Raw genomic sequence first — 12,686 nt, 5'->3', positions numbered from 1 at the left:
GCATGACTGAGCAACTGAACTAACTGACTAACTGACTGCTACTTCAAATGAGAAAGCATCAATGTAAAGCTACAAGGAATATGAAAAATCAAGGAAATATATCATCACCAAAGATAACAACAGTCATTCAATAAGTTAACTCAAAGGCACAGAATATTGCTATCTAGCTGATAAAGCATGAAGAGTAGCTATACTGATGCAGATAACAAAGTACTGGTTACCTGCAGGGAGGGGGTGGAGGCAAAATGTAAGGGTGGGAGAGTGGGAGGTACAAACTATTGGGTGTTAAGATAAGCTACAAGAATGTATTATACAATATGAGGACTATTGCAAAAATTTTGTAATAACTGTAAATGGAGTATAACTTTTAAAATTGCAAAGTAATTAGCCTTCAATTAAAATAAATAAATAAATTAAAAATAGTTATACTGAGGATACTCAATGAGCTACAAGGAAAGACAAAAAGATAATTCAGTGAAATCAGGAAAACAACACTCGAACAAAATGAGGAAATTAACAAATGAATAGAAATCATGAAACAGAAACAAACAGAAATTCTGGAGCTAAAGAACTCAGTGAGGAAGATGGAAAATGCAATAGAACATCAACAGCAGAGCAGACCAAATGGAAGATAAAATGATAAGTGATCAAGAGGAAAGGAACTTTGAATAACCCAATCAGAGGAGACCAAAGAAGAAAATGAAAAAGAGCAAAGAAAACCTTCATTGTCTGTCAGATGTTCATGTAGGATAACTGGATTCTAGAAGGAGACAAGTGAGAGAAGGGGGAAGAAAGTTAATTTAAAGAAGTGATTGCTGAGCTTCCAGTTCAGAATGGCAGAGTAGAAGGGTGGGCACTCATCTCCTCCTGCAAGAGCACCACATCACAACCAACTGTTGAATAACCATCCACAGAAGGGCACTGGAGCCTTCCAAAGGAAAAAAAAATTGATGCCTCACATCCAAAAACAAAGAAGAAACTGCAGCAAGACAGTAAGAGGGACACAGTCACAGTAAAATCAAATCCCATACCTGCTGTGTGCGTGACCCACAAACTGGAGAACAGTAATATCAAAGAGCTTTTGCCACTGTTGTGAAGGTTCTGAACCCCACGTCAGGCTTTCCAGCTTGATGATCTGACAAAGGGACTGGGAATTCCCAAGGAATTTACCTTGAAGTCCAGCGGGATTTGATTACAAGACTTCCACAGGACTGGGGGAACCAGAGATTCCGGTCTTGGAGGGCACAAACAAAACCTTGTGCTCATCAAGACTCAGAGGAAAGGAGCAGTGACTCCACAGGTGACTGAACCAAAACGACCTGCTAGATTTGGAGGGCCTCCTGTGGAGGCGTGGGTCAGAAGGGGCTCACCACAGTGATGGGGGTATTGGCAGCAGCAGTCTGGGAAGGTCCCCCTGAGGTCTAATGGTGACCCTCTTGGAGGTCACCATTAACTGGACCATAGAGTCCATAGACTTGGGGGCTGGGTCTTCTCAGGTCAAAAAACTACCAGGGAGGGAGGGCAACCCCGCACATCAGCAGATAACTGGATTAAAGCTTTACTGAGCAAGGCCTTGCCCACCAGAGCAAGACCCAGTTTTTCCCACCACCAGTCCCTTCCATCAGGAAGTTTACACAAGCCTCTTAGCCTCCTCCATCATGGGGCAGACAAAAGAAGCAAGAACTACAGTCTTACAGTGACTAAAACTAAAACCACATTACAGAAAGGTAATTAACATGAAAAAGCAGAAGGTTATGTCCCAGATGAAGGGACAAGATAAAACCCCAGATAAACAACTAAATGAAGTACAGATTGGCAACCTTCCAGAAAAAGAATTCAGACTATTGATAGTGAAGATGATTCAGGACCCTGAAGAAAAAAATAGAGGCAAAGACTGAGAAGATGTAAGAAATGTTTACCAAAGAACTAGCAGAACTAAAGAACAAACAAACATGAATAAATAATACACTAGAAGCAGGGATCAAGACCATCCCCATGGAAAAGAAATGCAAAAAAGCAAAATGGCTGTCTGAGGTCTTACAAATAGCTATGAAAAGAAGAGAAGCAAAAAGCAAAGGAAAAAAGGAAAGATACTCCCATTTGAATGCAGAGTTCCAAAGAATAGCAAGGAGAGATAAGAAAGCCTTCCTCAGTGATCAATGCAAAGAAATAGAGGAAAACAACAGAATAGGAAAGACTAGAGGTCTCTTCAAGAAAATTAGGGATACCAAGGGAACATTCCATGGAAAGATGGGCTCAATAAAGGACAGAGATGGTATGGACCTAAGAGAAGCAGAAGATATTAAGAAGAGGTGGCAAGAATACATGGAAGAACTGTACAAAAAAGATCTTCATGACCTGGATAATCACGATGGTGTGATCACTTACCTAGAGCCAGACATCCTGGAATGTGAAGTCAAGTGGGCCTTAAAAAACATCAGTACGAACAAAGCTAATAGAGGTGATGGAATTCCAGTGGAGCTATTTCAAATCCTGAAAGATGATGCTGTGAAAGTGCTGCACTCAATATGCCAGCAAATTTGGAGAACTCAGCAGCGTCCAGAAGACTGGAAAAAGTCAGTTTTCATTCCAATCCCAAAGAAAGGAAATGCCAAAGAATGCTCAAACTACCTCACAATCTCACATGCTAGTAAAGTAATGCTCAAAATTCTCCAAGCCAGGCTTCAGCAATACGTGAACTGTGAACTCCCTGATGTTCAAGCTGGTTTTAGAAAAGGCAGAGGAACCAGAGATCAAATTGCCAACATCAGCTGGATCATGGAAAATGCAAGAGAGTTACAGAAAAACATCCATTTCTGCTTTATTGACTATGCCAAAGCCTTTGACTGTGTGGATCACAATAAACTGTGGAAAATTCTGAAAGAGATGGGAATACCAGACCACCTGACCTGCCTCCAGAGAAATCTGTGTGCAGGTTCAGAAGCAACAGTTAGAACTGGACATGGAAAAACAGACTGGTTCCAAATAGGAAAAGGAGTACGTTAAGGCTGTATATTGTCACCCTGCTTATTTAGCTTCTATGCAGAGTACATCATGAGAAACACTGGGCTAGAGGAAGCAGAAACTGGAGTCAAGATTGCCGGAAGAAATACCAATAACCTCAGATATGCCAATGACACCACCCTTATGGCAGAAAGTGAAGAGGAACTAAAAAGCCTCTTGATGAAAGTGAAAGAGGAGAGTGAAAAGGTTGGCTTAAAGCTCAACATTCAGAAAACGAAGATCATGGCATCTGGTCCCATCACTCATGGGAAATAGATGGGGAAACAGTGGAAACAGTTTCAGACTTTATTTTGGGGGGCTCCAAAATCACTGCAGATGGTGATTGCAGCCATGAAATTAAAACACGCTTACTCTTTGGAAGGAAAGTTATGGCCAACCTAGATAGCATATTGAAAAGCAGAGACATTACTTTGCCAACAAAGGTCCGTCTAGTCAAGGCTATGATTTTTCCTGTAGTCATGTATGGATGTGAGAGTTGGACTCTGAAGAAAGCTGAGCGCCGAAGAATTGATGCTTTTGAACTGTGGTGTTTTAGAAGACTCTTGAGAGTCCCTTGGACTGCAAGGAGGTCCAATTAGTCCATCCTGAAAGAGATCAGTCCTGGCTGTTTATTGGAAGGACTGATGCTAAAGCTGAAACTCCAGTACTTTGGCCACCCCATGCAAAGAGTTGACTCATTGGAAAAGACCCTGATGCTGGGAGTGTTTAGGGGCAGGAGTAGAAGGGGACGACAGAGAATAAGATGGCTGGATGGCATCACTGACTCGATGGACATGAGTTTGAGTAAACTCCGGGAGTTGGTGATGGACAGGGAGGCCTGGTGTGCTGCAATTCATGGGGTCACAAAGAGTCAGACACGACTGAGTGACTGAACTTAACTGAGAAGCAATCAATAGCAGAATAACTGAGGAAGGATGGATAAAGGACCTGGAAGACAGAATGGTAGAAATCACTGGCACAGACAGAATATAGAAAAAATAATGAAAAGAAATGAAGACAGCCTAAGAGACCTCTGAGACAACATTAAATGCTCCAACATTTGCATTATAGGGGTCCCAGAAGGAGAAGAGAGAGACAGAAAGGACCTGAGAAAATATTTGAGGAGATAAGACCTGAAAAATTCCCAAACATGAGATAGGAAATAGTCAACCAAGTTCAGGAATCACAGAGAGTCCCAGGCAGGATAAACCCAAGGAGGAACACACTGAGATACATAGTAATCAAACTGACAAAAATTAAAGGCAGATAAAATATTAAAAGCAACAAGAGAAAAATGACAAGTAACATACAAGGGAACTCCCATCAAAGTATTAGCTGGTCAATGGCAACCCAGTCCTGTACTCTTGCCTGGAAAATCCCATGGATGGAGAAGCCTGGTAGGCTGCAGTCCATGGGGTCGCGAAGGGTCGGACATGACTGAGCGACTTCACTTTGACTTTTCACTTTCATGCATTGGAGAAGGAAATGGCAACCCACTCCAATGTTCTTGCCTGGAGAATCCCAGGGATGGCGGAGCCTGGTGGGCTGCCATCTATGGGGTCGCACAGAGTCAGACATGACTGAAGTGACTTAGCAGCAGCAGCAACACAAATTCTACAAGCCAGATATATTTAAAATTATGAAAAGGAAGAGCCTACAACCAAGAATACTCTACCCAGCAAGACTCTTCTTCAGACTTGATGGAGAAATCAAAAGCTTTCCAGACAAGTAAAAGTTAAGAGAATTCAACATCATCAAACCAGCTTTACAACAAATACTAAAGGAACTTCTGTAGGCAGGAAACATAAGAAAAGGAATAAGACCTGCCAACAGAAAATAAACCCAAAACAATTAAAAAAATTTTAATACATATAGATAACCACCTTAAATCACCTTTCTTTAGAAAGCAGACTGGTGATAGTTGTGGGCATCCAGAGTTTGAAAACTATGATTTATCTATTATCCTAAATTCCCTGGTGGTTCAGCTTGTAAAGAATCCACCTATAATGTGGGAGACCTGAGTTTGATCTCTGGGTTGGGAAAAACCCCTGGAGAAGGGCATGGCTACCACTCCACTATTCTGGCCTGGAGAATTCTGTGGATTGTGCAGTCCATGGGATCGCAAAGAGTTGGACACAACTTTCACTTTCACTTTCAATAGGTATGGTATAGAATGGCCAATCTTCACATATACTTATACCAGTAAGTCTTCTGTGTGTTTTAAAATCCTGTGGATTAGAGTGAAGTAATGTTCTATGCTTCTTTCCAGATTGTTCACAGAACACTAGCAGCCATGTTGGGGTCCCTTTCAGCATTAGCAGCACTGGCTGTGATTGGTGATGTAAGTTGTAACATTTTGAGTCAAAGGCTTAGCATTTGATACAATGTCAGCTTCAAAGACCGTCCAATAATTAGGTGTTAGATGGTTAGTTTTTAATATACTATTTCACATTTCCTGTTAAAGGCATGAACTAATGAACTTTATAGCACTGATGAGCAATTAACATTTGACTTTATCACACACACCCCATCCTAGCTGAGGAAAAGCTCATGATGGTCAAGTATTCATCCAGGCCATGTGCCTGAGCAATGTTAGAGCCAGCCACATGCGCTGTCAGCCCTTGGAGACCAGGGGAGGCCATCCTGGCTGGAGCAGAGAGGTGGGAGACAGTGAGGTTGGGGACAGACATCAGGAGGTCCCCGGAAGTGCATGTCTGTGAGGTGATACTGTCCCCTCAGGATCTGAGCATGTTCCATCCTGCAGGGACATTGGAATGAATGTAGAGAAGCCAGAGAGGCCAAATACTCTAGAGTTGGAGGCCTGGGGTTGCTTGAGGAGCAGTGCTGAACTGACCAAGGTGGCCACACATGGAACTTGGGATTGGAAAAAAACTGTAGAATTTCAGAGATTGTTCTGAAAAATGTTTCTAAAGGCCAGTCAGTCAACCAAAGAGTAAAAATAATGTGAGACTTTGTTATTTATTTTCTTTTTTATGGCTAGAATTGGTGTAAACAAACACTAACTCTCAGGGTAAAATGTCCCAGAATCCTAAAACTTACACATAAACCTCTGTTATTTTGATTTAATTGTTAAGGAGTAGTGTAGTAGTAGTTATTTAATTTTGGAAATAATTGATGTGGCAGGAAAATCTCTGGACCACTGTGAAGTCCTTTTTCAACAACCAGACTCTCCAAGCGTCCTCACTTCCCAGTCTGGGCTCCCAGTTCCCCATGATCCTACCTTCCCTTAGGGACAGGGACAGGCTTAAGAAGTCTGCCTTTCTCATTGACAAGTGCATAGTTTTGATGTTACGATGCTTTGGATCACGACTGTTTTTCAGTAATGATATAATAGGATTTCAAAGGCAAGTGGACGGTGTGATTTTTGTGATTTTTAACTCTGGCCATGAGTGGGTTTTCTGTAAAGTGCACATGTTTACAGCTTATCACCAGGAGGATGATGCCCAGGACTAATTGGCTAATTTGTGGTTTGATTGCAGAGACCCAGCCTGACCCATGTGGTGGAGTGGATTGATTTCGAGACTCTGGCCCTGCTGTTTGGCATGGTAATGACAGTCCTCCCAGTGGGCCTGTGCCCCAAGTTTGCTGTAACCTGGGACTTTCTCTTTTACTGCTGTCACTGCTAATTCTTAAGGACACCGTGCTGCTTGACTGTTAGGGCTTGATTGAGAAGTGTTTGCAGGTCTAGCTAATTTCTCCTGATGAGGAATGGAGTAATTGGTGCTCTGGTTGGTTAGCTGGAAAATTTTAGCCTAAAGCCTCTAACAGAGAAATAATCTTGCCATTGAGAAAATTTGGCAGTTTTTTGAGTTACTGTCCTTAAAATATAAAATGATATATCTTAAATAAATGAACCATATAAATTTTTCAGTGATTGAAAATGTACCTTTAATTATATGGATAAAGGAAGAAAGGAAGAAATTGTCCCTAAGTAACAGTTTGTTAATTTACCATATTTTCAAGTGACCAGTCTACTGCATGCTATGAAGAGTGTCACCAAATCAATCTGTAGGAAGGGAATTTTAAGACACACTACTGAGTTAGTGTGGAACATGAGTCATAAACAGATTTAATTTGAATAAGGGGAATTTGACAAGGGTCTGGACAGCAGTGGGAATGGCTCATGTGTTCTTGAACAGACCCCACAGTGGCTGAGTGATCTGAAGGAGGGCTGTGCTGCTCTAGGCTTCAATTTGATCCAAAGTAACTGTCTCCTTTGTGGATGCAGTGTGGGATTCAGGTCAGTGCTCTGAATCCAGGCTTTATAGAGAAACTAATGTTTGTATTGGGTTCTGAAAGGTATATAGGGTTTGGATATATGAAAAGAAAAAGGAAGGCATACCGGATATCTCATAAGTTTTTGTTATAAAAAAAGCTTAAATGATTGGTGTATTAGTTTTCTGGGATTGCCATAATAAAGTACCATAGACTGGGTGAGTTAAACAACAGAAATATATTTCCTCATAGTTCTGGAGGCTAACGTCCGAGATCAAGATGTCTGCAGTGTTGGTTTCTTCTGAGGCTTATAGATGATCATCTGCTCAAGTCCTCACATGATTGTCCCTCTGGGCATGTCTGTGTCCTCCTCTCTTCTTATAAGGTCAACAGTCATATTGGATTAGGGCTTCACTTTAATTTAATTATCCTCAATACAGTTATATTGGATTTTAACAATGAATGGCTTAATTTTTTCTCAGTTGGAATCAGTTCAACAAGGTTCTATATAGAACTTCGGGGTGTGTGTGGTCCAGAGACAGTCTGTATAACCAGACCCCCATCTTTTTTACCCTGTTTCTTGCCAGTCATCCACCCATGGGACCACTCATCCAGTCCCTGAGTTCCAGTCTCTCTTGGGTGGTTCTGGCAGCAGACATGTGTAACAGTTTCACCACAACAATGGAAGACCACACAGGACCTACCCATTCACATTCATGTGTAGCTTCCATTGGTGTGAAGCACCACACTCTATAAATGGCCTCACAGTGGCCATTTGGATAGGATGAACAATGATGGTCATTATAGACAAGGTAGAGATTTGTACTGTTTTGAACTGTTTTTGTGAAACACAGTTTTGGGCCCACTATTTTCTAAAGTACTTTAGTTTACATAATTCTATTGAATTATCACAACAACCTCACAAGGGAATAAGACATACAGAAGTAAGGTGAGAAAACCAAAGTACAGAGAATTAAATAAATTTTTTTGCTCAAGGCTCTGTTTGACTGTTTGCAACCCCATGGACAGCAGCATGCCAGGCTTCCCTGTCCACCACCAAATCCCTGAGTTTGCTCAAATTCATGTTGAATCGGTGATGCCATCCAACCATCTCATCTGCTTTTGCCTCATTCTCCTCATTCCCTCAATCTTTCCCAGCATCATGGTCTTTTCCAATGAGTCAGTTCTTCGCATCAGGCGGCCAAAATATTGGAGCTTTAGCTTCAGCATCAGTCCTTCCAATGAATATTCAGGGTTGATTTCCGTCAGGATTGACTGATTTGATCTCCTTGCAGTCCAAGGGATTCTGAAGAGTCTTCTCCAGCACTACAGTTAGAAAGCATCAATTCTTCAGCACTCAGCCTTCTTTATGGTCCAGTTCTCACATCTGTACATGACTACTGGAAAAACTATAGCTTTGACTATATGGACTTTTGTTGGTAAAGTAATGTCTCTGCTTTTTAATATGCTGTCTAGGTTGATCATAGCTTTTCTTCCAAGGAGCAAATGTCTTTTAATTTTGTAGCTGAAGTCACTGTCCTCTGTGATTTTGAAGCCCAAGAAAATAAAATCTGCCATTATTTCCACTTTTTCCCTATCTATTTGCCATGACGTGATGGGACTGGATGCCATGATCTTAGTTTTTTGGATGTTGTATTTTAAGCCAGTTTTTTCACTCTCCTCTTTCACTCTCATCAAGAAGCTCTTTAGTTCCTCTTCACTTTCTGCCATTAGAGTGGTGTCCTCTGCATTTTTGAGGTTGTTAATATTTCCCCCAGCAGTCTTCATTTCATTGTAACTACTCATAAAATTTAAGCCAGTTAAAAAAAAATATATAATTTAAGTCAGTTTAAAAGTCTTAAAACTTTTAATTGTTGCTTGTGTGAACACCTAGGTGCAAAAGGCCACATTCTATCCTATTTCCTGCCCTGTTTCTAGCTTTGTGACTGTGAGCAAGTCACTTTTCCTTTCTGCCTGACAGTTTCCTGGTCTATAAGTCAGAGAGTAATTATAACGCAGATGTTTATTGTGAAGTTCAGATGGAATGATAATGTACTTTGGGCACATACTCTTGGACAAATGTAAAGGTGCAAATCCTCTAGTAAGGGGCTTGATTCAGAGAGTTAGTAAGTGGACAACACTCAACAAAAGAGTGAGACGTTTGATGAGGTGGTAGCTTTCATATAGAGGCCAGAGCTCAGATGTGTAAGTGGTCACTGATGTCATTTCAGGATGGTGCTCTGAAACATTCTCTGTCTCCTTTTTCTCTTTTCCCTATAGATGATCTTAGTAGCCATATTTTCAGAAACTGGATTTTTTGATTATTGTGCTGTAAAGGTATGTATGATGTGGCATTTAATAGTTATGTATCAATTGATACTTTTTTTCTGCCATTACATATTTATAGTGAATAAAACTATGTTTTAAAGCAAATATTTTAAAATTCTGTCCTCCTTTTCAAAATCACTGCTGCAAACCTGAGTATAATTGCTATGCTAAATAAAGTGTCTTTGAGCATCACTTTCAGATTCTCAACAAATAACCAAAGAAGAGGATCAAGGAGACTAGTATTCAAGTTGACTATTTGTGTGATGGTGTTCAAATTGGCAGGTTGAGAGCTATGCACAAAAACTGTTTTGCACTTCAGAGTAAATATTTTAAGTCATCAGTTTCTGATTACTCTGCTTTTAAGTGAAATAATTTCAATGATTACTTTATGACATTGAACATATAAGCATTCATTTTTATAACTGGGACCTTGGGGAATCCTTCACCATTTTCTGACTGGTAGAATTTGTGTTGATCCTATCATCAGAATTGGGAGGAAAAGACTAATGCAAACCAGGGCTGGGCTTGAATTTTTTTTTTTGAAACTGATAAGTTCTTTTAAAAAATTAGTTATTTATGAAGTCCTTTCCAAACTTTGAATGATAGAACCATGTCATGATTTTTGCCAATTTTGTGCACTATCTTGCGTCTCCCAGGTAGCTATCTGGCCTCTTCCTCCCAATACCTTGGTACTAAAAGCAACCCCTAGATCCCCAAAGATCAGCAGACTCTAGGGTCAGGTGAATCCCAAAGTCACAGCCCAGGCTGTCCAACCAAAAGGAGTGTGTAAAAAGATACAGACATGACAGATTGTCACCTTATGAGAGATAGACCATCGCAAGGTACTGAAATGAGAATTGGAGGGAAGGAGTGTAGGCCCGCATGGATTTAAAAGTTCAGGTCCAGTCATTACTGCCTCATCTCAGCTGGTTTAGGAGTTTGTAGGTCTAAGTTTTAATCCACCATGTAGTGTTTATTTAGACCCTTAGTTCTTAGAGTCCCTAATGAAAAGTTGCATCTGTTTTCTGGCCCCATTGGTCCTAGCTTCTTCTTTATTGCATTCCAGGCATACCAATTGTCCCGAGGAAGAGTGTGGACCATGATCTTCATGCTGTGTCTCGTTGCTGCTGTCCTTTCTGCTTTCCTGGACAATGTCACAACAGTGCTCCTCTTCACTCCCGTGACCATAAGGTATGCAAAGTGGCCTTGTGTGGACATCAGGCCAGCTGATGGCAGTGTGTGCTGGCTGCCCTCCTCCCACATGATGGGGTCTGACCTGCACATCCACTGGGACTGTGGCTCTGACTGCACAGCTGTGATGGCAGTAGCAGTGGTTGCAGAAATGCCTACAGGAATCAGGACACACAAATGTTTATGTCCTGTGGGACAGAGCATCAGGGGCCAGGAGTTCTACTCCATGGGCTTTATGGGGTTCTCAGCCAGAGAGCAGGAGATGGGGCTACTGTCTTGCTCTGGCAGGATCCTTGTGGGATTATTGGAGGGTTGCAAGACCTAGCCTGGCAAGGCCTTGCAAGGTAACTTTGGGAAAGAGAAATTCAGTTTGATTCCATTTTGCTCCTTTTAATTCCAACCATTTCATTTGTGGGACTGATTGCATGGGGCCTACTGGGGCTTGGGCTTCAGCCTGTGATTGTGCAGCCCCTTCCAAGGTCATGGACCTACACTTTTATCTAGACTTTATGTCCTTTATTTTAAAGATGCTTCTTAGCATATCATGGTCTTCCCCTGCTTAGACTCAACATGTGCTGGTGCTGGCTGGTTCTAGAGAGACTGAGGTGTTACAGGTATGCCTGGTGGCTTCTGGGAAGCTAGGTAGTAAGGACATTTTTCTAAATGTCCTCACTTCAGCTGAGGACAACTCACTTCAGCTGCACTGATCTGGGTTTTCCATCAAAGGAATTAAAACAAGCTAGTGTTCTGAGGATTCTACCAGATAAGAGATTCTCCTGCTTATGAGGCATGACCCTCAGCAAGTTCAATGTCATCAACAAGGGGCTACTTCCAGAGCTCAGGACTAATTCTGGGTGATGCCTTTGGTGTTTGGGAGAGTAGTGACCCTCAGAGGAGGAGTAAGTTAGAATGTGGAGTAGGAAGAGGAGAAGAAGGGTAGAGAGGAACAGAGAGTTAGCAGCATCCCGTGGATTGGCCTGCAATGTTATGAGTTAATCTGTTGCCCAGGCTTCTGCAAGCCTGGCTGCACTGTCATGGTCCATGTCTAAGTATGGATTTGAGGGGCAAGACACTAGATTTAGCCTTCCTGCACAGGAGGTGTAGCACCTCCCAATATCCAGAGCTATAATTCTTCTGAGGGTAAATGGTGGATAAAGCATATGCTAAAACCAACCCTGCCCCTGGACACTTCAGTGGGCAAGAGGCAGTTCACACCTACCACCCTCCAACCAGGGCAACTCTGCTACTGACAGTGGTTTGAAACCATCTCACAATGTGCCAGATTCCAGCAAGTCACTACACACTCTGATGATGGCACCCTGATTCTCAACATCCCTGTACAGCTTGTACGACTGAAGATTGTCTCAGCCTTGCTGGGATTTGTTTACATCCTCACTCTGCTAGGAACTGGCTTTGTAATTTTATGTGAGAATCAGTTCAGTTCAGTTGCACAGTCATGTCTGATTCTTTGCTATCCCATGGACTGTAGCATGCCAGGCTTTCCTGTCCATCACTAACTCCCGGAGCTTGCTCAAACTCATGTCCATTGAGTCGGTGATGCCATCCAACCATCTTATCCTCTGTTGTCCCCTTCTCCTCCCACCTTGAATCTAGACACCGGGATTCATGGTCTCTGGAGAAGAATTCAATTCGGGGTCAATAACGAGGCTTGATCTCTCAGAGCTTATGTGTATTTAATAAAGTTTTGTTAAAGTGTAAAAGAGATAGAGAAAGCTTTTGACATAGACATCAGAAGGGGGTAGAAACAGTACCCGCCTGCTAGTCTATACCTATCAGTGAGTTCTTAATTAGAGAAAGGAGATGATTCAAAACTCAGAGTGGCACCAGGTCTCTCAACCACAACATACATTTTGAGATAACATTGGTGCCAGGTGAATCATCCCAGGCCACAAAACGATCGACATGAA

General features: G+C 41.8%; 1 protein-coding gene across 1 annotated transcript in view; it reads left to right on the top strand.

Moving 5' to 3' along the window:
• OCA2 (OCA2 melanosomal transmembrane protein) overlaps positions 1-12,686 on the top strand; it is a 283,390-nt gene that overhangs the window by 46,710 nt on the left and 223,994 nt on the right. Inside the window, exons 9-12 of the mRNA XM_068968987.1 lie at positions 5,273-5,344; positions 6,504-6,569; positions 9,520-9,576; positions 10,634-10,758. Of these exons, the coding sequence (XP_068825088.1) occupies positions 5,273-5,344; positions 6,504-6,569; positions 9,520-9,576; positions 10,634-10,758 (320 nt within the window). The remainder of the gene's footprint in view (positions 1-5,272; positions 5,345-6,503; positions 6,570-9,519; positions 9,577-10,633; positions 10,759-12,686) is intronic.

The sequence above is a fragment of the Capricornis sumatraensis genome, chromosome 3 (genome assembly GCF_032405125.1).
Source record: "Capricornis sumatraensis isolate serow.1 chromosome 3, serow.2, whole genome shotgun sequence".
In the NCBI taxonomy this organism is placed as follows: Eukaryota; Metazoa; Chordata; class Mammalia; order Artiodactyla; family Bovidae; genus Capricornis; species Capricornis sumatraensis.
This window is presented reverse-complemented; position numbering and strand designations above follow the sequence as displayed.